Source organism: Archocentrus centrarchus, chromosome 7, assembly GCF_007364275.1.
Source record: "Archocentrus centrarchus isolate MPI-CPG fArcCen1 chromosome 7, fArcCen1, whole genome shotgun sequence".
Classification (NCBI taxonomy): Eukaryota; Metazoa; Chordata; class Actinopteri; order Cichliformes; family Cichlidae; genus Archocentrus; species Archocentrus centrarchus.
The window spans coordinates 7,871,850-7,895,113 of NC_044352.1; the positions used below are offsets into that span (position 1 = coordinate 7,871,850).

At 41.3% G+C, this 23,264-nt stretch overlaps 2 protein-coding genes across 10 annotated transcripts in view; both read right to left on the reverse strand.

Moving 5' to 3' along the window:
- Positions 1-1,888: 1,888 nt before the first annotated feature.
- hipk1a (homeodomain interacting protein kinase 1a) lies at positions 1,889-16,895 on the reverse strand. Of its 3 annotated transcripts, none has more exons than XM_030733960.1 (16): positions 16,539-16,895; positions 14,005-14,738; positions 12,605-12,978; positions 12,396-12,519; positions 11,828-11,947; positions 11,642-11,728; positions 9,183-9,364; positions 8,951-9,101; positions 8,417-8,621; positions 8,217-8,335; positions 7,211-7,359; positions 6,945-7,097; positions 6,679-6,846; positions 6,369-6,562; positions 3,583-3,713; positions 1,889-3,446 (listed from the first exon to the last, which is right to left on the reverse strand). In XM_030733960.1, exons 1-16 carry the CDS (start codon positions 16,576-16,578, stop codon positions 3,015-3,017), a joined length of 3,363 nt encoding a protein of 1,120 aa, XP_030589820.1. In that variant the 5' UTR covers positions 16,579-16,895; the 3' UTR covers positions 1,889-3,014. The 3 variants fall into 3 exon arrangements, with proteins under 3 accessions (XP_030589820.1, XP_030589819.1, XP_030589821.1); XM_030733959.1 differs by having other exon boundaries at positions 7,211-7,362; XM_030733961.1 differs by having other exon boundaries at positions 3,306-3,446; positions 6,352-6,562; positions 7,211-7,362.
- A 2,859-nt stretch (positions 16,896-19,754) lies between these two features.
- LOC115783235 (arf-GAP with coiled-coil, ANK repeat and PH domain-containing protein 3-like) overlaps positions 19,755-23,264 on the reverse strand; it is a 91,011-nt gene continuing 87,501 nt past the window's right edge. For 5 of the 7 annotated variants that reach the window (XM_030733968.1, XM_030733965.1, XM_030733966.1 and 2 more), the window contains exon 25: positions 19,755-20,050. In XM_030733968.1, the coding sequence (XP_030589828.1) occupies positions 19,941-20,050 (110 nt within the window). In that variant the 3' untranslated portion in view covers positions 19,755-19,940. The remainder of the gene's footprint in view (positions 20,051-23,264) is intronic. The other 2 variants (XM_030733967.1, XM_030733963.1) reach the window with 1 other exon arrangement.

Consider the following 23,264-nt stretch of genomic DNA (forward strand, 5'->3'; position numbering starts at 1 on the left):
TAGGATAAGCAGCATCCAGGTGCTGCTAATCAGCTGCACTTGATTAAATGAAAGTCAAGTGTGAGCATTTCTATGACAGCAGAAGGTTTGGCAGTTTGTTGGTCTGTAGCATTCAGGTGTGTGTTAACAAAAGTGTCAGCAGTGATCTTGGGGAAGAAACTGTTGCTGCTCATCAATCTGGGAAGGGTTATAAGATCATTTCCAGAAAATCTGAAGTCCATTATTCTACAGTGATAAAGATCCTTCACAAATTGAAAACGTTAACGACAGCTGCCAATTTTCCCAGGAGTGGACGGCCCAGCAAATTCACCTGGAGATCAGACTGTGCAACACTCAGAGAAACTGCAAAAAATAAAATAAACTAGAGCTACATCTCAGACTATATGGGCCTAAATTAGCCTTTTGCCATGTTAAAGTTCATGCCAGTACAATTAGAAAAAAGAATGAACAAGTACGGCTTGTTTGGAAGGAGAAAGCTTCTCCTTTCTTCACAGAACATGGTACCTGCATCTAAACCAGGGCTCTTCAACTCCAGGCCTCAAGAGCCGGTGTCCTGCAGGTTTTAGATGTGTCCCTGATCCAACACACCTGAATCAAATGGCTGAATTACCTCCTCAGTATGCAGTCAAGATCTCCAGAGTCCTGCTAATGACTTCTATATTTGACTCAGGTGTGTTGGATCAGGGACACATCTAAAACCTGCAGGACACCGGCTCTCGAGGCCTGGAGTTGAAGAGCCCTGATCTAAATGAACCACAAGACTTCTGGAACAATGTCCTTTGGACAGATGGAGATGTGTGGCCATAACGCACAGCGTCACATTTGGTAAAAATAAAACGCAGCATATCAGCACAAACCCCTCATACCGACCGGCAGCACCAGGTCCGGCCCGACGCATACGCAACATATGTGGCTGCATATGTTGACCACCAGGGGGCCGCCGAGCTCACCCAAATTTTACATGAAACTTTTTTTTTTTTTAACATGCCAGTATCCTAAAATTAACAAGAAACTATTATAGCACTCAATAACTGTACAATTGTAACAATACTAATTTAATGAATAGGCTACTTGGTATGTCAGCATGCAGTCAGGAGGTCTTGGCGGGCATGCGCATCAGCAGTGTTCCATGTGACCTTGATGTAACATCAGTTATGGTCATTTGTGGATGAGGCCACAAAACAGAAATGTTACAGGAAATGACCCATCCTTCTTGGGCAGAGGAGAGGAAGAAGAGAAGATTAGAGTAAGAAAAAAGGCAAGAAAACAAAGGTATGTTTTCACGAGTAATATGTTAGTTAACCAACTCTAAACGGTTATGTAGTTAGCGATCGCTAGCTGGCTAGGTATCGTCTTGATGCAGACTGAGACTGGGGCCTCGATCATCATCAGTCCTGCGTCTGGGTCCTCCTTCTGCCTGCCACACTGCCGAATCGTGACATTTATGTGTCAGGGTTGTTTAATATTTACGAGATTCAGTGGACTGGACAGATCTTGGCTTTATTCATGCATGTTTAGTGGTGGTGGAGGGCTGATCAAATTTTGTTTAGGGCCCCTTCGAGGCTTGGGCTGGCCCTGTGTAAACCCTAGAAATGGTTGTTTTCAGCAGTTTCTGAAATACTCAGACTAGCCCATCTGGCATCAACAACGATGCCACGTTCAGTCATTTAAATCACCTTTCTTCACCATTCTGAGGCTTGATTTGAACTTAAGTGGGTTGTCTCTTGACCATGTCTACAAGCTTAAATGCGCTGAGTTGCAGTCACGTGACTGGCTGATTTTTGGGACAAGTTGAAGTTTTTCTTAATAAAGTGGCCAACAACTGTACATGATTGTGTGAAAATATATTTTTTTTTATTAAAGCATGACTGAGGCCCAGGTCCTGTTTTGATACGGTTTTTATTGCGTATATACGGGTTAAGGTTCATTGTGTGTTCTATGTAATGTAGCACTTCACAACACCGCAGGATTGGAAGAACAACCATCATTTCACCAAACCAATGATTTGCTTAGAAGCAGTGACATACTGAACATCAATCAACTTTTTTTTATAAATTGTCCTTGTTGGATTTGATTATTCACAATTAAAAATGCAGCTCTGTGAATTTTTTAATCTAAATGGCTTCAGCTTCTACGTATGCGATACCCAATTTAATTTTATGTGCACGCTTTACTCCACAGACATCACTTCACAAGACAAGAACTTGTACATTTTCCCAATATTATTGTGTTTGAGTCACAAATTAAACATTACTAATCTGTCTGCAGACCAGCGTGTCTGCAGATTAGAAACCTCCCCTGAATGCTACTCCATGTCAGACACATGCAACCTTAACAGTAAAATTAAAAAAAAAAAAAAAAAAAAAATAGTCCCCTCTGATACACCTACATTATGCAGAAATGCATCATTCAACATACCAAACATACAAATATAGTCAAGTTAATGGCCAGTACTCAAACAAGAAAAACACACTGACACGTCATTATACAGTACAGTACGTCGCTTAGTCTCAATTTGTTTTTGTAGTATACTACAGTTAAACACACACATACATACAGTACATTCATAAATAAAACATACAACACAGTAAGGTAACTAACTTATCACAATGTGCAGACATTTAAATTAAAACAGCCTAAATAAGTGAGGCAATTATTAATATAGCAGCATAACAGTTAAGTTCCACACATCTTACATAAAATCACAATATTGGGGTTGATATGTGAAGAATTAAATTACAGTCTGTAAGTAATTTTAGCTTTATCTTCAGTTTGGACACTGTATAAAACCACGTACAGCACGCTAACCTGTAATGTGACACAAAGAAACCTCAAAAGTGGAGAAGATTAAAGAAAAACGTGACTATGATTAAAATATTAGCAGACTCTGGGGCTGGACGAACAAATTAAAATGTCGCGTTGAGAAAAAAAAAAAAAAGGAGTCCGATCACAGTCGCCTGTGATGAGCTTGTGCTCGTCTCTAGTCTCGGTCTCAGTTTGGTCTTCATCAGTGTTCACAGGTAGGGGTACTGGTTGAGTTTTCTCTGGTAAGCGGCACCAGAGCGATGGAAAGGCTGCGCTCCCAGCTGCTGTTGTTGCTGCTGCTGTTGTTGTTGTTGTTGTTGGTTGCTGCTGTACTGTCCTGGAGCAGACCCCACGAGGGCTAAGCTGCTGTTCTTCTGAAGCAGAGCCAGAGAGGAGTAAGCCCCGCTCGCCCTGCCATGGCGGGACGAGCCGCCCTGCATCTGGTCCACAGCCTGAGACACAGAGGCCAAGGCAGCAGAGGCCGGGTAGGCGTACAGGTTTGGGGTCGAGCCGAAGAGAGTGCTTTCATGGAGTCGGTAGGACGAGTGGGAAGAGACCGGAGGGGGGTATGTGGGCTGCCTCCTCAGGGAACTACTGCTTCCTGTTTGATCGTGAGAAGATGTCATCACAGTCTGCTGTAGCTGAAACGAAAGACAACAACGGCCTCTAAAGTGCAAATTCAAGTCCAGGTGCCTTCAGCCGCAGAACATTAAGTAAACCCACGTACAGAACTGGAGCCTTATGTCATTCAGACATGACGCTTTTGAAAGTCATTACCTGACTCAGATTCAGAGGCTGAGATCTGCTGGATGCAGCTCGTTGATGGCGCTCGATGGTGGAATCTCCTGACCGACCGGATGCCTGTGTGGATGCCTTTTTGGACTTTCCAGAGCTGCTTGCAGCTTGAGCTAAAACAAAACCAGACAGGCAACTGTTAGCACTCAGAAGAGCATAAAACATAGCAAATAAAACATATGAACTAGGACTGGGCGATATATTGAGTTTTTAAGAAATATCGATATAGTTTCATACACGATATCGGATGAGACTATCATTTATATTGATATAGTCCATGTCGCGTTACAATCATACTTGTAGATCCACCAGCTCACCTTTCTCTTCTCCCAATTTGTCTCTGCACAACTTCACAGTACGCTGCCTCTCTCCCTCACCGCTTCATGCAGGAAGCCACAGCATGGCAGCGTTGCCAACTTAGCGACTTTGTCGATAGATTTAGCGACTTTTCAGATTCCGCTGGCGACATTTCTTCCAAAAAGCGACTAGCGACAAGTTTAGCGACTTTTTCCGGTGACTTTGGTGACTTTTGGAAACCTGAAATCCTCCACTGTCACCGTGTTTTGTGTACATACAGCCTTCGTACTGCGTCCGTTCGTGAGCTTTGGCGTCGCCCAGACCCCCAAAAGTCCCTGGCTGCAGGCAGAAGGGCGCCGCCATATCGCAACAGAAGTTGGTTTGTACCATAAGTCATGTGACCTTAATAGCGGAAGTGGGTCTGTGATACATCAGCATATATGTCTATGGATTTACTGAGCTAGCTAGAACCCTGCTGACTGAAGGATGGAATTTTGTTCATTCAGTCTGTTTACATGTTTTGTTATTTGCACAGAGTACTAGATGTACAGGAGTACACACAGGAGGGAGCACTTTGGGGAAGTCTACTTCACTGCAGACTGGCTTTTTAAAGAATAAGTCAGCCTTTTGCTATTTTTGCTCTGTATCTTTTCTATTTATATTTTAATAGCACAACTGTGAGTTTGTTATGGAGTTAAAAAAGCATTAATTTATTTGAGCAGCATTATTATTTAAATATGCCAATAGCTTATTTTTGAGCAATTTCTCATGTACCTCTACAGCTGAATGTTAATAAAAGTGCCCGTGTGACATAGAAGTGCCTCAGAAGTGCCTTTTTGTTTATACCTTTTGGGAAGAAAAAATATTGAGATATATATCGTATATCGCCATTCAGCTAAAAAATACTGAGATATTACTTTTGGTCCATATCGCCCAGCCCTAATATGAACAATGAATTTCTTCTGTTGGGTGGGTGGTCTCAGCCTTCGAGATTGGGTGAGGAGTTCAGTAATCCTGAGCGAGCTTGGATGCGTCCTAGACCCCACCCCTTGGAGGTTTTCTGGGCATGCCCAGCTCAGAGGAGGAGACCCTGGGATAGACTAAGAACTCGATGGAGATGTGATATATTTCATCTGGCCTGGGAATGACTGATTCCCCAAAGGAGGACATGTATGAGCACTTTCCAGCCTGCTACCACTACTACAGTAGACTTGCTGCCACAAATATTTGTCTCAGCAGCTAGCAGAATGAGAAGAACCACCACCAAGCTGGAGAAAAGTTACAGAAACATATTTTCAGAACCACAAAGAGCTATAATTTTGGAATCTTTTCTTTTTTTTCTCCCCTATCTCCATATAAAGGTGAAATTGAACCATACAGCTCCAGCTGCCCTCAAACTGCATCAATAAGCTTTCTCCATTTCTGATTGTCAGTGGTGTCAGCAGTCCCATGGACTAATGCTCTAGTGTATTGGTCCATATTAGAAGTGTAAAAATGCAGCCACGTATAATTAAAACAGTCCAGGGTTCTAGCCAGCGGTTGATTGCCTGGCACTGCACCATGCTGAGGTCGACTCGCACTGGGCTGAGAATTTAACTGGTTCGCTATCAGAAACGCTTCACTAACACTGCAATTATGAAGCGGCCGTGCAACCATGCAATCCACCGCCAGTACGAGAGAAATTTTTTTTTTCTGTGGCTAGATCACTGTACTATAGTATTATTTCACCCTAATTTGCAATCTACCACCGGGCATGGCCAGTTTCATTCACAATGTGCACACGCGATCCCGTGATGGTCCTGTTCACGCTTGAGTTTGCGGGGCTACAGAAAGCGAAATGGTGATGAGCGTGAAACCGAGGGGGAAGTAGAGGAAAAAGGGAGCTCTAAGGACAATTTTGGGCTTCCTGTTAAACATAAAATCCCAGGAGCTGTGAGAGACCTTGGAGGGGGAAAAAACTACAGTTCCCAGCAAAATGACACCTTCTGCTGTCGTAGTTAGTAGCTTGCATTAAAAACGTGACAGTTCGTACTGACAACGTGATGATGGATTTTCCAACATAGAACGTGTTGTTAGCCGCTGATCGATAAAACACCTGGATTATAATGTTTTGTTTGCTTTTTACATATCTGCAAACCCATTAGTGGAAGGAAATGGCGCTCTGGGACACGTTGAATGTGTAAATATGTATATGTGTTGAATATGTAAATGTAAGTCTTCTGGTTTATATGCAAAAAGAATTATTGCTTTATCGATCCAAATGTTCACCATCACTGAATTAGCAAGGAGGCATGGCATGTAGCATTTAGCATTAGCTTGCTAATACTGCCCCCCCTGCCCCAAAAAAAAAAAAACAAAAACAAAAAACACACACGTGCCAGGCTGAAAATTTTTCTGGCTAGAACCCTGCAGTCTAAAGTGAATATAGAGAAAATGAATTGTATTAACAGTTACATAAGGAGCTGAAGGACCTGAAGCTGCTGGAGTCTTGTGGGCTGTGCTTTCTCCAGGCTGGCTTTTCACTGAGGGCATGATGACTGCTAGAGACTTCGTAGGCTGAGAGGAGGTTTTGGGGCTCAGGGGGGTGCTGCTAGAGGAGTCAGAGTCATGGGAGTCATGCACAGTCACACAGCTGATCACATTGGTTCTCTGACTCGTTCCTGAGCTGCGGGAGAGAAGAGTAAAATGTTTAAAAAAACAAAACAACTTCTTATCTAATGCTGCTCAAAGTTGAACAAAAGCAATGTAATAGAGGTTGTCCAAACTGAAAATGAGGCTCACCAGGTGGCAGGAAACTTTGTATCATCCTCATCTTCAGAGTCACTGTGGATGGTGATGATGCTGATGGCAGGGCTCGGTGTGTCAGAGATGATGATGGGCTGAGACTGGTCACCGGCAAAGGAAGTGCTGTTGACCACAGTGGTGGCTGAATGCACTGAGGACACCGGCCTGGAGGAGAGAATAAGAAGCACACTTGCTGTCTTAATGCAAATATATATACATTTGAATGATAAGGTGAGACATGAAGAGGTTTCCCAACAGGATACCTGGCTCTGCTCTCAGCGTGTCGAGCCTTCGTTCTCTTGCCCTGTTGGGATCTCGAGTGAGCGGCCCCTGAGCTGTGATTTTGGGTGCCAGTATGACGGCCAACACCAGAGTCCTGCTGGCTAACGCCATCATACTGGTTGCCATGACGACCCCTGTGAAATGGAGGTATCACTTCAGTATGAATGGGCAGCCACCTTTGTGAGAAATCCTGTTCCACTGTAACCCAAGGTGAACTCACAGATGAGCAGCATCAGAATAAACTCACCTCCAGCCTGAAGTCTGCTGACTGTCAGAGACGGGGGCTCCCATGGGTGATTCGGGCACCACAGCTTGCCCAGGGTTGTGGATGGACATGCCAGGCATCTGCTGCCATGTGGAAGGGATGAGGATCTGCTGTGTTCCAGCCGGCCAGCCCTGCTGTGTGAGAACACACAAACATGCTGAAAAACTGTAAGAAACAGGCATTTAAAAAAACAAACAAACAAAAAAAACATTAGTCTAACAAAAAAGACTCAGAGATGAGAGTGCATGCGCTCAATATCTCTAGCTGAATAAAATGCTGCATGGATTCAGCCTTAGAGCCTGTTTCCATATTTACTGCTGTACAGAGAGGGAGAGATGTATTTTTAACCACTTATAAGGAAAGAAAAGTGATTAAAGTGGCATGACAAACAAAACCGAGCTTAATAAGAAAACATTTCTCATCGATTCTGATGCCAAGCAAGATTCATACTGGCATACGGGTTTTATGCCAGTATGAATCTGGCATAAAACCCGAAACTGAAATGTGTTAATCTGAGATAAGAACATGAAAGACAGAAATGTGTCGGAGCTTATCTCACTGCTTTATGTTTTAAAAAGAATAATCACTGAGTACTTCTAAAGCTTAAAAAACACAGAAGTGTGCACTGCTGGCTTCCACCAGGTGGCACCCAAGGTCTGATATATAGTTAGCTTAGTCTGCTGGTTCCCAACCTAAGGTGAGGACCCCCAAAGGGTCATAACAGTGTTGTTTCCCATGGAGTGTGAAAGAAAAAAATGCTTAAAAGTGCTTAAATGCTTAAAATGTCACTTTGGTGAAAAATGTATTTATTTTCTATAACTATATTTCATTTAAAAGTTGTAACTACAGCTGTCAAATATATAACTGTATTTACCTGTTAAATTATAAACAAGTACCTAAAGTTATATACTGCCGTTCAGTAGTTGAGTAAATGTAATACTAGATTCAATAAAGTTTTACAGAAATTCAACCGTGCAGAGGGTCCTACCTGTGCCAGCATGCTGGGCTGGATGTGAAGAGACTGGGAGGACTGGTTCTGAGGGACTAAGGGTACAGAGTTGTCCATTCTTACCGGGTAAGCAGATGGTTTGTTGGAGGTTTGAAGACCTACGCCAAAAAAGCCAGAGGTGGATTATAATTTGTGGCAAATATGTCACAAAAGAGAGAAAACTGTCCCATCATTCTCACCCTGGATGGTTGGTGGACAAACTATAAGTGTCTGCTGGAAGGGTTCGGTCTGGGCACAGAGCTGGGTAGGTCTGGTCTGCAGAGGAACTCCCTGCTGGGTCAGACCGGGGATGTTGATGGTGGCCTGCTGGTAGAGGCCAGGCTGGTAGTTCAGCAGTGGGACATTACTGCTGAGAGACAGGGACTGGCCTCCTGTAGCAGCCATCTGGAGGACGTGACAGAAAAATTCAAATTTAATGCCTGAAAAGATCAATTTAGATTTCTAAATGTTTGCGTAGGAGCTGCATATACAAGCATGCAGTGTAGGAGTTTTCAAATGCCCAAATCCAGGATATGAATCAGAAATGGAAAAGTTGGATCAGTGCATCCCTGCTTCTAGTACTTGTGCACAGAAATGTGAATACACACAGCTAATAAATGAACACAGCTTTACAAAATAACTGATTAGACCTTCAACAGGATAAAGTGGACTGATGAGAATAGTGTTATGAAGATCAAAATGTTCCCGAGGCAGATTAGAGATGATCTTCTCACCTGATTGTGCTGATTAAGTTGGCTACTGAATGTGACTGTGAGGTTCGTGGCTGCACTCGGGGTGTTGTTGCTTGCAAACATATTTTTTCCATTCTCAAAGGCGCTGCATCTGCGTTTGCATATATCCATATTTTGGAAACAAGACTTCACACTGGAATAAAAAAATGAATAAATCAGACAGGGCATCAGTCACCACAATGCATAGCTTGTTTTTCCTCCATGCAGGTCTTACTGTGAGCTGTGGGGGAAGTGCAGCAGGTGTGTCATGGTGACAAAGGGGTGGTTCAGGGTCTTCATAGGTGTGATCCTTTTGTCTGCATCGAGTGTCAGCATCTTCTTCAGCAGGTCTATAAACTCCCGTCTGTCAGCCTTCTCTGCCAGGATGTCTGTGCCCTCCAGGTTTGTCATGTTCACCTGCAGGAAGTCACAGCACGTGACATGTTTACAGCCCGAGAAATTACTTCCTATCTCCTTTTCCTAATCGCTTTTCCTACACCTCCATGGAAAACACTATGAGGTCAAGGAAAGGTGTGAGGGAGAGGAGAAGTCTGGTTCTTTACACCAGGCTCCTGACCAATGTGAAAGCAAAATCTTGGGTGAAAATATCACTTCATCACCAAGGTTGTAATTTTAAAGTAAAAGGAATTAAAAAAAAAGTGAAAGAAAATGCTTGTCACATTGTTGCTCATTTTGATTTCCTGCTGAAATGATTCAGTGTAACTCCTGTCTTTATTAAGGTTTTCTGTGCCTGAAGGCAAATTAATTCATGATCATCCTAATCGCATCAGACATAACCGCAACAATAGACATAACAATGCAAATTTCCTTTGATCATTTTAATATAGATCATAATCTTGGTTTATAGAGCTTTTATAGAGCAAGACAACAACTTCATATGGACTGGATTTTATTATAGTAACATAGTGTAATAAAATCCAGCTGTTCATAGTTAACCTCTGATGTTCAAACAGCTACCACTTAAGGTTCAAAGCATCAGTATGTTATGGCATGAAATGCTGTTAATGATGGTTTGATTGTGCATTGCTATGAACTGTGTGATGACATTGTCTCCTACTTCATGTGTTACCTGATAATGGTCAGTCAGGCCGAAACGTTGTGACTTAATAAAAGCGAGCCCCTGTGTGGGAGTTATATTTAAATGGTTGTGGAGCTTTTCCTCCAGCGCACCTGTCGGCCATTCTGGTGTCCAGAGATTTCTGAACTAGTATCCTACTAGACATTCACACTCGGATCACAGGTTTATAATGCTGACATCAGGTGCAGAGACGATGGTTGTGAGACACACAATTTAGATGTAGATAAAGGTAAATGGCTTAAAAGTGTGTGTGTGAGTGTGTGTGTAAAAAGTTCCAGTAATACCAGTCTGTGTAATTTGAAAAGTGTGGCAGTCTGCTTAAAACCATTCAATAACCAAGTGAAATGCTAGTTCATTCAAAAAACTAAAACAAGACATATGCCTTTTAGGGCTGCAATGATTCGTTGACATAATCGATGATGTCGACAACAAAAATTAGTTGAAGTGGAATTTTAATGTCGACGCGTCATATTCTAAAACCACGTTATGTGATTTTGTAACTGCAATACACTACAAGAAGATATGGGGGCAGTATTGCCTCCCTTGTCTAGCAGTAACAACAATACCAACGAAGAAGAACATAAAGTGAACAACATAACAGTGGTGGAACAGAGAGGAGGGTGGATAAAATGAAAGAAAATGGAGACAGACTGTTAAAGGTGTGGGAGCATTTTACAGAAAACAGAAATAAAACTGAATGCAGACGGTGCAAAGCAGAGCTTTCCTTCCACGGCAGCATCACTGCTGCTGGCACCCTGGAGCTGCGGCGTCAGCTCTGGATGGGTACTGTTAGCCTTTCGGTTTCTACAGTAATGTTTCTGTTAGTTTACCTGTTGGAAACAAGTTCTCATAGATGATGTTTGCTAAGTAGCACCATTTCAGTTATGTTAGCTAACGAGTGAAGGACAATAGGAGCAGCTACGTTGTCTCTTTTTTTTTTTTCTTCTCGCATTAATATTAGCGTTCATTCTGAATAGTAAACCTCTTCGTGAACTGAATCGTCTGTAAACTTTTCAGTTGTTTTGGACGGAAAAATCTTTTTGATTTAATTTGAAGCCTTATTTGAACTTCTGGACAGAGGACATTTTTATTCATTTGCACATTATATTTTCATATAATATGCATTGTTTATTTGATATTTATTGCGATGGTCACATTGGTGTTAAAAATACATTTGATTATTTTCAAACTCGTATTTTTATGGGTCATTATTGTAATTATGAGAAGAGAGAACAAGGTGATATTCACAGGCTTGAACAGGTGAAGTAAGATTGAAACAATCGTTGACTAATCGAAAAAATAATTGACAGATTAGTCGACTACCAAAATAATGTTTAGTTGCAGCCCTAATGCATTTAATTTCTTATTTGCAATAATGTGACTGAGTTTTCCTGCTTTGTACAGTCTGACTGGGTCTCTACCTGAAAATGTCAACATCTGCATCTACGCTGCAGTTTTTGCTGTCATACCGTGATCAGATTTTTTTTTTTTTTTATCCTGAGACAATGTTGCTGTTTCAGCCATGGTTGCCTCAAAGGGACGGCAACACTTTAAATATCTGCTTACAGCAGTTCTTAAAAGGTATACCTCCTCACCTGCATCATATCATCCAGACAGTTGAAGATGTATTTTCTCGCCTCCTTTGACTTGATGCCCATCTCTGCCTCGTGCTCTGTAGGTGTCTGCAGAGAGAAGAATCACAGCAACGCCTCATGATATGAATTGCACACATACTCACTGTTTGTTCTCGTCTGTGGGCTCAAATCTGTGGCGTTGCTTACTTTGAGCCTCCAGAGCGGATAGCTCGAGTCGGGGCCTCGATTGAAAAAGCGGCTGGTCTTGGTTCCTGCACTCAGGAGGTACTCTGCTGGAAGACCCTGGGTCTGAGAAATGTAGCGAATCTGAGAGAAAACATTGAAAAATAAGTAAAAACAAAAAATACATGCTGAGACCGACCTATACTACTGCATAGTACTCAGTCACACCAACTGGCAACTTCCGGGGATAAAAACTGCAGCCGCTTGAGGCAAAAGTGAGCCAATAGACTCCCATGTTAAAATGTACAATTTTAGAGCAGAAAAAAAACACCTTTACAGCCTGGTACAAGAACCAGTTTGTCTCTATAGCTAGTTTCTCTCTTGATATTAAATGTAGGGGTGGTTCATTTTTTTTTTTATAACTAATTTGGATTTTGCTGATGGTTAAAATTAAAGGTGTTGGCCTCTTTGATTGGCAAGTGTCCCAAGATAGTCAGCTGTAATCAGCAGCTCCATTATTAGTTTTAAACATACTCTCCAAAAAGTCTATTTATTCTTTTTTTAAAAAGTTATTATGTAAATGTCAGATGACCTGGTCGTACTCTGAGGCACCGGGATAAAGGGGCCATCCCAAGAACAGCTCAGCAATGACACATCCCAAAGACCACATATCGATGGCTTCACAGAAAGGAAGGCCCAGGATGATCTCTGGAGCTCTGCAGGCACGTCAAAGCTGGTAAATGGCAAGATCGCAGCAGGTAATTCACAAGATATTTCAAAGCTCCAGGCCAAAACACTCACCTGTAATATCGTGACTGCAGGTAAGTGGAGCAAACAGCTTTGGACACATGGCTTGCCGAGCCGAAATCGATGACCTTCACCCTGTACGGCTGCCTCAGAGGGTCTACCAGCATGATGTTTTCAGGCTTCAGGTCGGCGTGGATCAGCCCGAGGCTCTTCAGCTTCATTAGCGCTGTGGCGACCTGCTGCAGGATTGGCCGGATACACTTCAGCATCAGAGGACTGAATTTGCTGTGCTTCAAGAAGTCGTAAAGGTTCTGCTCCAGCATCTCAAACACAAGGCACGTGTGGTTCTTGTGCTGGAAACACTCATACGAGCGGACAAAGTTGAACTCATCAGCGTTCTCCGTGCTCAGCCTGCTGAGGATGCTCACCTGCATGTAGGAGGAGCGTGTAATTATGTGGTAATGAACAAAAATTATTGAGGAAATTACATCCAGCTTAACAGGCTGCAGGAATTTCATTATTTTTGTGCGGGACAAAAAAAACAAAGGGATAACCACAGTTTATAAAGATGAATTCTAATACAACAGCAAATCATTTAGTACTCAAAATCACAAATCTCAGCCCCATGCTAGCACTAAAGTGTACACGAGGGGATCACATAAGTCAGTAGAATTCATCCACCAATAAATATAAACAGTACAAAATTTCCTGCCAATCAAATAGATGAGACAGTTTAGTCAGTGGACCAAAGTTCAGAGAACTTATTTGACTTGACCATCACTACCAACCCTGGAGCCAGACCACTAACACAGCTTGCAGAAACATACTGCTAATGTAGAGCTATTTGCTATACTCTACTCAAAATGCAACTCGGATAAAAAAAAGAACGGGGGAAAAAATATTCAGCAATTCTTAGCTGGACTAAGACAAAGGAAACAAAGCAGTTGCAGAAGTGTCTACAGAAAGTTGCATCATTTCCAGCTGTTGCAGTACCTCGGCTTGCGCCATTGGGAGTCTCTGTGCTCCTGTATTGATTATATCATTGAAAAGCAGGTGGAGGCCAACCCGTTCAAATAAGCTGAAACCACATCAAAAGCACAACGCAGGACTACATTTGTTGTGTCAGACATGTACCACCATTCCTAATTTACATTAACTACCTATTAGTGAGCAAACAACCTGGGGACCTAATCAGCTGGTCTGCTGTGTTATGAAGAATTTATACTGCGTGTTAAATCTATGCCACAGGTACGTTGTAACCACAAACAGTTCTGAACCACTACAGCATAACCTTACACGCACCTCCCCAGAACTGTAACTACATGTCACAGCCACACCGCCTGGAACAACTTTAACTGACGTTCTCAGTACTGGTCAATGAATTAAAGACAGCTACTACTAAATTACTTTGATAAAATTAGAAGATTTCTTCAAGTTTCTAAATGTGTACTCACCTCAATTTGCCCTTGCCGAGCATAAGAAGGATGGTTCTTCAAGATTTTAATTGCCACTATCTCATTTGTGCCCCGCTTCCAGCATTTAGCCACCTGACCGAAGGTTCCGCGTCCCAGAAACTCGAGCACCTCGTAACTGTTGGACATGGAGCACAGGATTTCGTGCTGGACCAGCTGGTAGTCGCCCTCGCTGTGGGAGTTGCTGCTCTTGGTGGTGGAGGTGGAGTGTGCTATGGACTGAGCTGTGGTGGTTCCCCCGCCGCCGCCTGTGCGGTTTGAGACCACAGGGGCAGAAAGCTCCTCCAGTATCTGCACGCTGTCGCTGCTGTCTACCTCCTCACTCTTCCTCTTCAGGCTGTACTGCTTATGGTAAAGGTCAGACGGCTGGGAGGAGGACTCTGCATCCTTAATGCGCCGGCTGGAGGAGGAAGATGAAGAGGAGGATGAAGGAGGCCCACAAAGGCTGCCTGTGCTGTCTGCCGCCCGCACCACCGTCTGCTCCCTGGAGCCAGCTGTTGGTGGGTGAACCTGGTTGGAGGTGTACACTGGATTAAAGTTAGAGCCTGAAGTGGAGGGTGCAGCTCCCTGGGTAGGGCTCTGCTGGTAGTAACCATTGTCTCCCAGCTGGTTGGACACATCCCAGGAGGGATTCTCCACTTTTAGCCTCTTTGAGCGAGAGTAGGCACTGGAGGACACAGAGGGGGAGGAGAACACCTGGAGCTGGGACGCCATGTCTGTGGAGGACATTTAACAGTTTTAACAGAGATGAGGTGTAAGAGCCTGTATGTGTTATTTATGTTTAAATGTCTGAAAGGAAGAAAACAGTTATCTTCCTTTTTAAGACAAAATAATATTAAATGTCAAAAATGATTAGTTGTAACACCTATGCTTGACTCTCGACTTACTTCCTATGTGCTTTACAACTTTCTCTTCTGAAGCACTTAGCAGCAAAATCATCCTCTAGTAGTGGATTTCATCTGAACAGGGAAATGGTTTTCTCACATGTTCACTTGAAATAGCCTAAAATATTTTCTGCTTTAAGTCAGGTCTTGAAAATATCTTAACCCAGTGACTCCTCTTGCTCCCATGTATAGAGTATTGTGTTATACTCTAATTGGTTTATCTATATTATTTACAAAAGCAGCATTTATATGGACCGTTTTATTTTTATTGTTGTCTTTATGATGAAGTGTTGTTCAGTAAAGTAAGATGTTTCTATTTACCTATTTATTTTCAATCTGGAAGACAGTGGATCAGCTTGCCCTGATGGTGGGGTAAGTTGAGCCTTGTGAGAGCTCTTGAGAGCATGTTTTTGAAGGTCTGGTTTCCAGAGTTGGGTTAAGTTTCTGGTCTAAATGTGCTGTAACTTATGCATATGATACAGCATGTGTCCTCACGTGAAATGACTGTGTTAGGAAGAAATTTCTGTAACTAGATTGCAAAAAAATAAATAAAATTTTCACCACCATTTCTTGATTTTATGTCCTGGATTCTTGTTCTGATTAAATGTTTGATCTGATTTGTTACTTTAAGCCAATGGTTTTAATTTTTTCCTGGCATTACCCACCTCAGAAGCTAAATCCAGTTCACATCCCTCAATTTCTAATCAACTGTTAACAATAAATAAAAGTTTAATTTTACTAAAATAAAGGTCAGGGTTTGTTTTCCCTAAAAATAAATCATATTTATTCAACTCAGCTTCCTCTTTTGCCCCCATCAGCTTGAGGAACCACTGCATAAAGCTACAAGAACCTGTGTCAGGTGTATTAGAAACAGGATGTCATTTACAATTAAATATGATTAAATTGGACCCGCTATCTCTCCACCTCCTCCCTCCTTTTAAAAAAAAAAAAGTGGACCTCATTAAACTCATTTCCAACTCCATAATTTTATTCTTGGATTTTACTAGAGTAGCTTCCCACGATTCACTGGACCTTAAGCCCATACAAGCTGGTGGCTCGTTAAGGCAACTTTCTTCTGATTGGAGGCCCCTCAAACATAAGGTGGGTGGAGCTTCTGGGCTCACAACTAGAGCTGTGTGCCTCTGACCACACATCATACAGAGCCACGAGTATCAAACAGCTGTGGAAAGGTAAGTGTTTACAGCAGAGTAAAGCTTTAGACTCATGGGATTACTAGCACTATTTTATTCTGATAATCTCTGACTGAGCTGGTTAAAGGAAATTCTGAGTAATTTTCTCACATATTGTGAAATGCTGTTAGACTTTCTTGTATGAAACTCTTATTTGTTTTAAGGCAACAAAATGACAAATCACAGCATTTTATCGATCCAGACTGACTACATCTTGTGATAGAAACCCGAACTGAGCTAGATACTGTTTACTATTTGTTATTCCGATTTGTGACGCCTTGTATTTTCTTTTTAACAAAAAAAGAGCATGATTCCAGCGTTTTAACCTCATATAAACCATCTAGCTGGGTCTCCATCTACCCCCCACCCCTAACCTAGACATTATGCCGTGCATTATTTCCGCTAACTGGCAGTAAGTAAACCCAAACCTGACTGACAGTACCTGTATCTGCTGACTCTGCACACCGTCGCCTGTCGGACATTAATTAAGGCCTCGTCATCTTCTCCCCGGGCTCCGTGTGGTGCTGCAGCAGCGGCGGCGGGTCGGCGGAGCTGCGCGCTGCCTGCTCGGAGCTGGAAGGATCAGAGCTAACCGAGCTAACAGCCAGCTAGCTTTTCCACGAGCATCCGAGTCATACCTGACTCCGATCCCCTGCCTCACATCGCGCGACAAGCAAGCGTAATAACGCGCGTCGTGTCTCTCGAAACGTCAGATAACATCATGATGAGCGCCGACTCCCGGACTGAGCTCCATCATCATGGACCGTCTGCTCCCTACACTTCCTGTCCTGTTGACGTATCCGACGGCGAGACGTGACAGACGTCAACGGCTGCAGTCAAAGATCGTCTGTATCTTTCTTGCGTATCTCACTCCTCGTTATTTTCCGATCTTTATTTCACCGAGCTGATGCTCTGATAATTAACCCTGTGATTAACTACATTTGAATAATTTTAATGTGATATTGGAAAGGGAAAAAAGTAGTTGTCGTCTCTTTTCAAATTTTATTTATTTAACCTTTTATTTAAACTGGAAAATACGAGTCTGGAGATTATAAACCTCCTTTGCAGCAGTGTCCTGGTTGCAAACCTTAGCAATACACACCTTCTTTCTGGGCTTCATATTCAGAAGCGGATAATTCCTCCCAGACCAGTCCGCAAAATCACCCACCAGTGCTCTGTACTGACCGAGTTGTACGAAAGTCTGAGGTGTTCAGGATGAACAGGAACAGAGACACCACCGTCCCCTGTGGAGCTGCAGTACTGCACATCACTAAATCAGAAAGAGCTCTGCCCGGTCTCACGCACTGTGGCCTGTCAGGCATGTGTGAGATGGTGGATGTGTTTACTGGCATTTACTGTAGCTTCTCTCTCAGTAGTTGCTGAATTGTGTTAAATGCACATGAGAAATCAAAGAAGGTTATACTCACCAGCTGTTACTATGTTGCCAATCTACACAACTCGTCTCTTCTGGGACAGGATGCTGATGTGGTGGAAGAGTGCAAGTACCTAGGCATCCACATCGACAACAGGCTGAACTGGAAGACCCAACACTGAGAGAGGCTGCATACAAGGAGGAGATGAGCAGGCTGTATTTCCTAAGGAAGCTGAGATCCTTCAATATGTGCAGCAAAATAATGGAGATTTTCTAACAGTTGTGGCAAGCTCAGTGTACTTTGCTGTGGCCTCCTGGGGGAGCAGCATGGGCCAAGCGGATCAGGAAGGCTGGCTCTGACTGGCTGCAAACCGGACATTCTTAGAGCTGTGGTGGAGAGCAGGTCACTGAACAAACTATCATCCATTATGGGTAATCCTGACTGCCCTCTGCACCACTTACTGGACAGGCAGTGGAGCACCTTGTCCAGCAGACTGATTCAGCTCTGCTACTACAAGAATGGATACAGGAAATATTTCATAGCTCATGCTCTCACCCTCTATAATGCAATGCATCTGCTGGATAATGATATTATCATTATAAGCTGTCATATATATTATATAATTGATGACATGGAAGCTATTGAAAAATCATCAATGTGAGATTAATATCTAATGTAAATCTGTGTGCATTCTGTGTATGAAGACCTAAGTGGCAGTAAGTTTGCAGTAATAACTTTATGAGCAATTAACACAAGGGCTCGTAACACATATTGTATCAGTCTCAGCAGCAAGGTTTAAATCATCCAGAACTAAACGGTAAACTTCCATGGTTGTGTTGAAGTTTAATATTTTCCCTCTCCCAGTAGACTTTTATCATAGGGCATTCCCAAAATATGTGGGAAAAGTCTCTGTCCACACTTCTGCCAGCAGAGGGCACTAGCATTATCATAACTGGCTATTATTATAGTTATTCATTTTTTTTTTTTTTTAATTCTTTGTTTACAGTTTGTCTACTTTTTTCTTTTAACAGTATATGGATGGACCACATTTACCATGGAAATAAGGTATTGTTATTTCAGTATTTTACCTTTTAGATAACATTTTAAAATGATTTTAAAGTTCCATTCCTTATTTATAATTTCATAAATACATTTTTCTAACCTATGACTGCTTAATGTTTTTGTAAAGACCTTTTTAAAATCAAATAATTTATTGATGAATTAATATCAAAAAAGTTTTAATTCCTCTTATCATTCATCTATGGATTTCATTACTTATGAAAATATAAAACACCAACATACAAAATAATTGTGTTGTAATTGATTTGATTTTATTAAATATTAATGAAAAATGTAATTGCTGTTTGACACTTATGGTCCTCCATATTTCTGTGGACCATTTGATTATACATTTAAGATCACATTTTATCCTCTGGTCCCTTATTAATTTTAATTTTTTAAAGCATTATTTAATGTTCTCCTAATTGAAACTTGTGATGCTGCTGTCCTTGCCAAGTTTTCCATGGAAGGAGGGCTGTAAACATCATATTTACCTGATTTTTAAAATAGGTTTAAATGAAATAAAAACTTTGAAAATATTAGCAGAAATATTGTAGATCTAAAAGCAAATATTTTTTTCAGATTTGAATCAACCAAAAAAAAAAGCTTGTTTCATGACACCCCATTTAAATAATTCCCTTAAATCATAAGATCAACTAATTGTGTAGTATTTCCCAAAAGGGGACTTTTAATGCACACATTTCAACATAAGGGGGTGCTGTTGTCTTATCCATGAGGAAAGGGGTGCGAGTCAAACAAGAAACGTTTATTTCCATCCATCAGATATATTAGCATTTTTATTTTTGTCTCTATAACATGTTTACAGTAACGGAAACACTGCATTTCATAGTGGTACGCCACAGCAGACAAAAATATATCACCACGACTACACCAGCATAGTCGATGCAATAAACAAAAATGAAATAAACAGGTAAAAAAAAAAAAAAAAAACTGCTTATCAATATGGTAATAACTAATGATATTACACTTCTTATCTTTGAAATATAGTGGGAGTACATGCATGCAGTACATATACAGAAAAAAAAACATACTGTAAATTATTGATGTAATGAATCAGCAAACAAATGGTTTATGCAAAACAAGTGCTCATCTAACACATTTAAGAGGAAAAGACCAGCAGATCCCCATAGAACAAAGTACTATCAAAATAAAAGTTCTGAGCTAAAATGCAGTCATTTCCTCACTTTCATGCACTTTTAATGTGACTTTTTTTTTTTTTTTTTGTAGAGTTTTCTGTGGAATAAAGCAGATGGTATAGTACACTGTAATAGATGAATTTAGCATCAGCATCAGGCTTCTCCTCAGTTAGTTCTCACTGAAATCCAGCTGTGGCGACTGTATGGAAAGCTGCATTTTTCAAGTATTTTCTCCCTCTCTGAAATCTTGGAGGACTACCTGAAGGAGTGTCGGAAGTGCAAACTCCTTCTTTTCAGCTTCTCCGGGTTGTGGGAAGCCATGTGGGAAAATTCTCGGAAGATGTCAAGGTACGTGGCATCTCCTGCTGAAGAAAGAGAAGGGGGGGCATGACAGGAAATGACGATGAAAACCACAGCCTGAGACCTGAAGCTCTTTGAAGAGCCAAAACATGTTTTTAAATGAAAGTTAGGAAGGAAACAACAGAGGAGGCTTCTGAATGAAAGGCCGAGGCGCCATGAAGCTTCCCCTCCTTCAACTTTCCAAATACTGAGCCTCTACTTTTGCCGTTGTCATGGCGACTGCTGAGCCCACCACTGCTACCACCACAACAAAAGCAACTGAAGTCTTTTGTGTCCATGAGAGCTGCCAGGCTCAGAAAATTAAGAAAATTCCTGGTTTTCCCAGCTTGTTTCTGAGTGAGTCAGAGTTCGAGGCTTCTCGTAGATATGGAGGTTTCTAACTGACTTTGACCAGGCTCTGAAGAAGCTGCTGTGCTTTGACGTGTGTACACCACTCTGCTTTGTTTCATTACTACCTGTGGAAATTGCTGCTGAGTGACCATTTCTGTATGTTTTTTTCTATAGAAATGAATGATTGTGAATGACCTTCACTCTCATAACATCTTACAAATGCTTGTTCCCTGAGCTTTTAAACATTCTGCCCCTTTTTCCTGAAATAATCTGCAGAAGGATTTATAAGAGCTACCCTCAGAGGCCACTTTATTAGGGGCAGCTGTTCAGCCGCTCATTCATGCAAATGTCTAACCAGCCAATCGCGTGGCAGTAATTCGGCACATTTTGACATGGTCAAGACAACTTGTTGAACTTCAAACCGAGCATCAGAATGAAGAGAGGTTTTTTTTTTTTTTTTTTTTTTTTTTTTTTTTAAGTGGCTTTGAATGTGGCCTGGTTGTTGGTGTCAGACGGGCTGGTCTGAGTATTTCAGTAACTGCTGATCTATTGAGATTTTTCCACACAACCATCTCTAGGGTTTGCAGATGCTGGTTGCAAAAAGAGCAAATATCCAGTGAGTGGCAGTTCTTTGGGCCTTGCTGATATCAGAAGCCAGAGGAGAATGGCCAGACTGCTGTGAGCTGTTAGAAAGGCAATGGTAACTCAAATAATCATTCATTACAGCCAAGGTATGTAGAAGAGCATCTCTGAATGCACACCATATCTAACCTTGAAGAAGTTGGGCTACAGCAACAAAAGAGCACACCGGGTGCCACGCCTGTCAATTAAGAACAGGAAACTGAGGTGACCATTCACACAGGCTCATTAAAATTGGACAATAGAAGATTGGATGACATTGTCTAGTCTGATGAGCTTTTTCAGTTTAATTTTTTTTAGGATTTCAAGTATATGGTCGTCTCTTAGCTCTAGCTAAGACCGGAAGCCCGACCCATTGCTGTTCAAACTTAGGGAGCCTATAAGTTGTCTCAAAAGGTGAAGAGCAAAAACAGCTCGTTTCAAACAGTGGTTGAACTGAGGTGATTCATCAAGAACCAATCTAAGATGAATAAGGATTATTTGGGATTGTGAATCATGCAAAATTATCTAATGGAGTCTAAGAATAGCCTTTTAAACTGACATAATAGGTCCATAATAGGTTGCTATACAAATCTTACATTATTCCTTACTAAGTTATTAAATACCTAAAGTGCATACTATGGAAACTTGTTTCTGCCACTGGATTAAAAAAGTCAAAAAGCTAAGTCAAATTTTTATCTCAAAATTTCAAGTTACTTTTGAATAAGTTGAACATTCAAGTTGCCCAACTTGAAATTTACAAAAGTCAAAATTTTGAGATGCTAACCTTAAATTTTCAATTATGGACAGCAAAATAAATAAAAATTCTTCAGTGGTTGAAACAAGCTTCCATAGCATTCAGTTTAATTTGTTCATCAAAAAAAAAAAAAAAAATCCTTTTCTAATTTCTTTTCTAATTCACATAATATATTAGTTGCATGCAATAGAAATCAGATAATTGTTCGGTGGTTTCGTATGTGAGTTACTAGTCTTCGGTAAAGTTAGTGAAAGGTTGTTAAAGCACAGAAGAAATGAACATGAAGCACAGAAGAAAGGGAGAGGTTAGTGTTTAGTCACACCTTCTGTTTATTTTCAATATCAGAAGACACCAGGAGGAAAACACAGGTAGCAGTTAGTGTTAATATGCGCAAGTACTGTAAATTCAGAGATGCATATTCTCACAATATTCAACAAAATTGTACAGATAACAGTCAAGAGAGGAAAAAGTACAAGAAGGTTAGAAATGGACTGTCAGAAGTGTTAATAGTCTTTGAGTTTATATACACAACAGTCACTGTAGACACACTGAGCTGTACAACATGTAATCCTTTAATGGCTTAATGCTAATGATTGTTTTGTCAGTCACGACATCATTCATCTCGTTAAAACTGAGAACTTTTGGAAAGTGGTTGTGTGGGGCCAACAGCTGTTGATGCCACGTACTGCACGAAGAAAGAAAAGGCTAAGGGACGGCATGTTTTCAAAGTGCTTTGAATCCATCAGAAACGAGAAAGGAGGAGGAAAAGAGCGAGCTACTCTTCCTGTCAGTGCTTCTTTTAAAAACATTTAACTGGCAAATTACAAGAGTGGAACTGTACAGAAATTATTAGGAAGGTTAGTGGGGTCCGAAAATGGTTTCATTTGTAGCAAAATAATTTCGCCACACTGAGTTCACTCAAAGGGGTTAAACCAATAGCTGTTGGCAATAGCAGATCGTCCTAAGGATGTCCTGAGACCCGACACTTTGGTGACAAAAAAACACCAAAACGAAATTATGTTTAAAAAAAAAAAAATAATTCTAAATTTTTCTTTAGTGTCCTTGATGTCGGCATTATTTTGGTACCAGAAATACAAAGCAATAACACAATCATGCACTAATTGTAGTTTTAAAAAAAAAAGAAAAGGGGGGGGGGCACAGTGACAAGTTAGCAATTAAAAGGCTGGTGGATAGTTTTTGGTGCTTAGCCTTGTAATTATTGTATGTCCTATACTAGGGGTTGGGAACCCGCAGCTCCGGAGCCTCATGTGGCTCTTTCAGGCTTATGCTGCGGCCCTGTGCCGCTTGCAGAAGTAAATTATAAGTATCCAATTGAAGTGCATTTTATTTTAGTCAGTTTTTTTTTTTTTTTGTTGTAGTTCTAAATTGGAACATTTTTGTGATCTTAATATTAAAATAAAATCATTTTATTTATTTATTTTTGTTTAATACATGTGTCACTCACGGTAGCCGCTATTGGCTTCCAGTAGTATTTGTGGCTCTGTGTTTTCTTT

Bases quoted from the DNA above. Each gene is read 5' to 3' on its own strand.
- hipk1a (XM_030733959.1), bottom strand. From the start codon at position 16,578: ATGTCCGACAGGCGACGGTGTGCAGAGTCAGCAGATACAG. The intron at 12,979-14,004 runs GTGAGTACACAT...TCCTACATGCAG, and splicing joins CTCGGCAAGGGCAAATTGAG to GTGAGCATCCTCAGCAGGCT. The intron at 9,365-11,641 runs GTGAGGAGGTAT...GACTTCCTGCAG, and splicing joins GTCTGGATGATATGATGCAG to GTGAACATGACAAACCTGGA.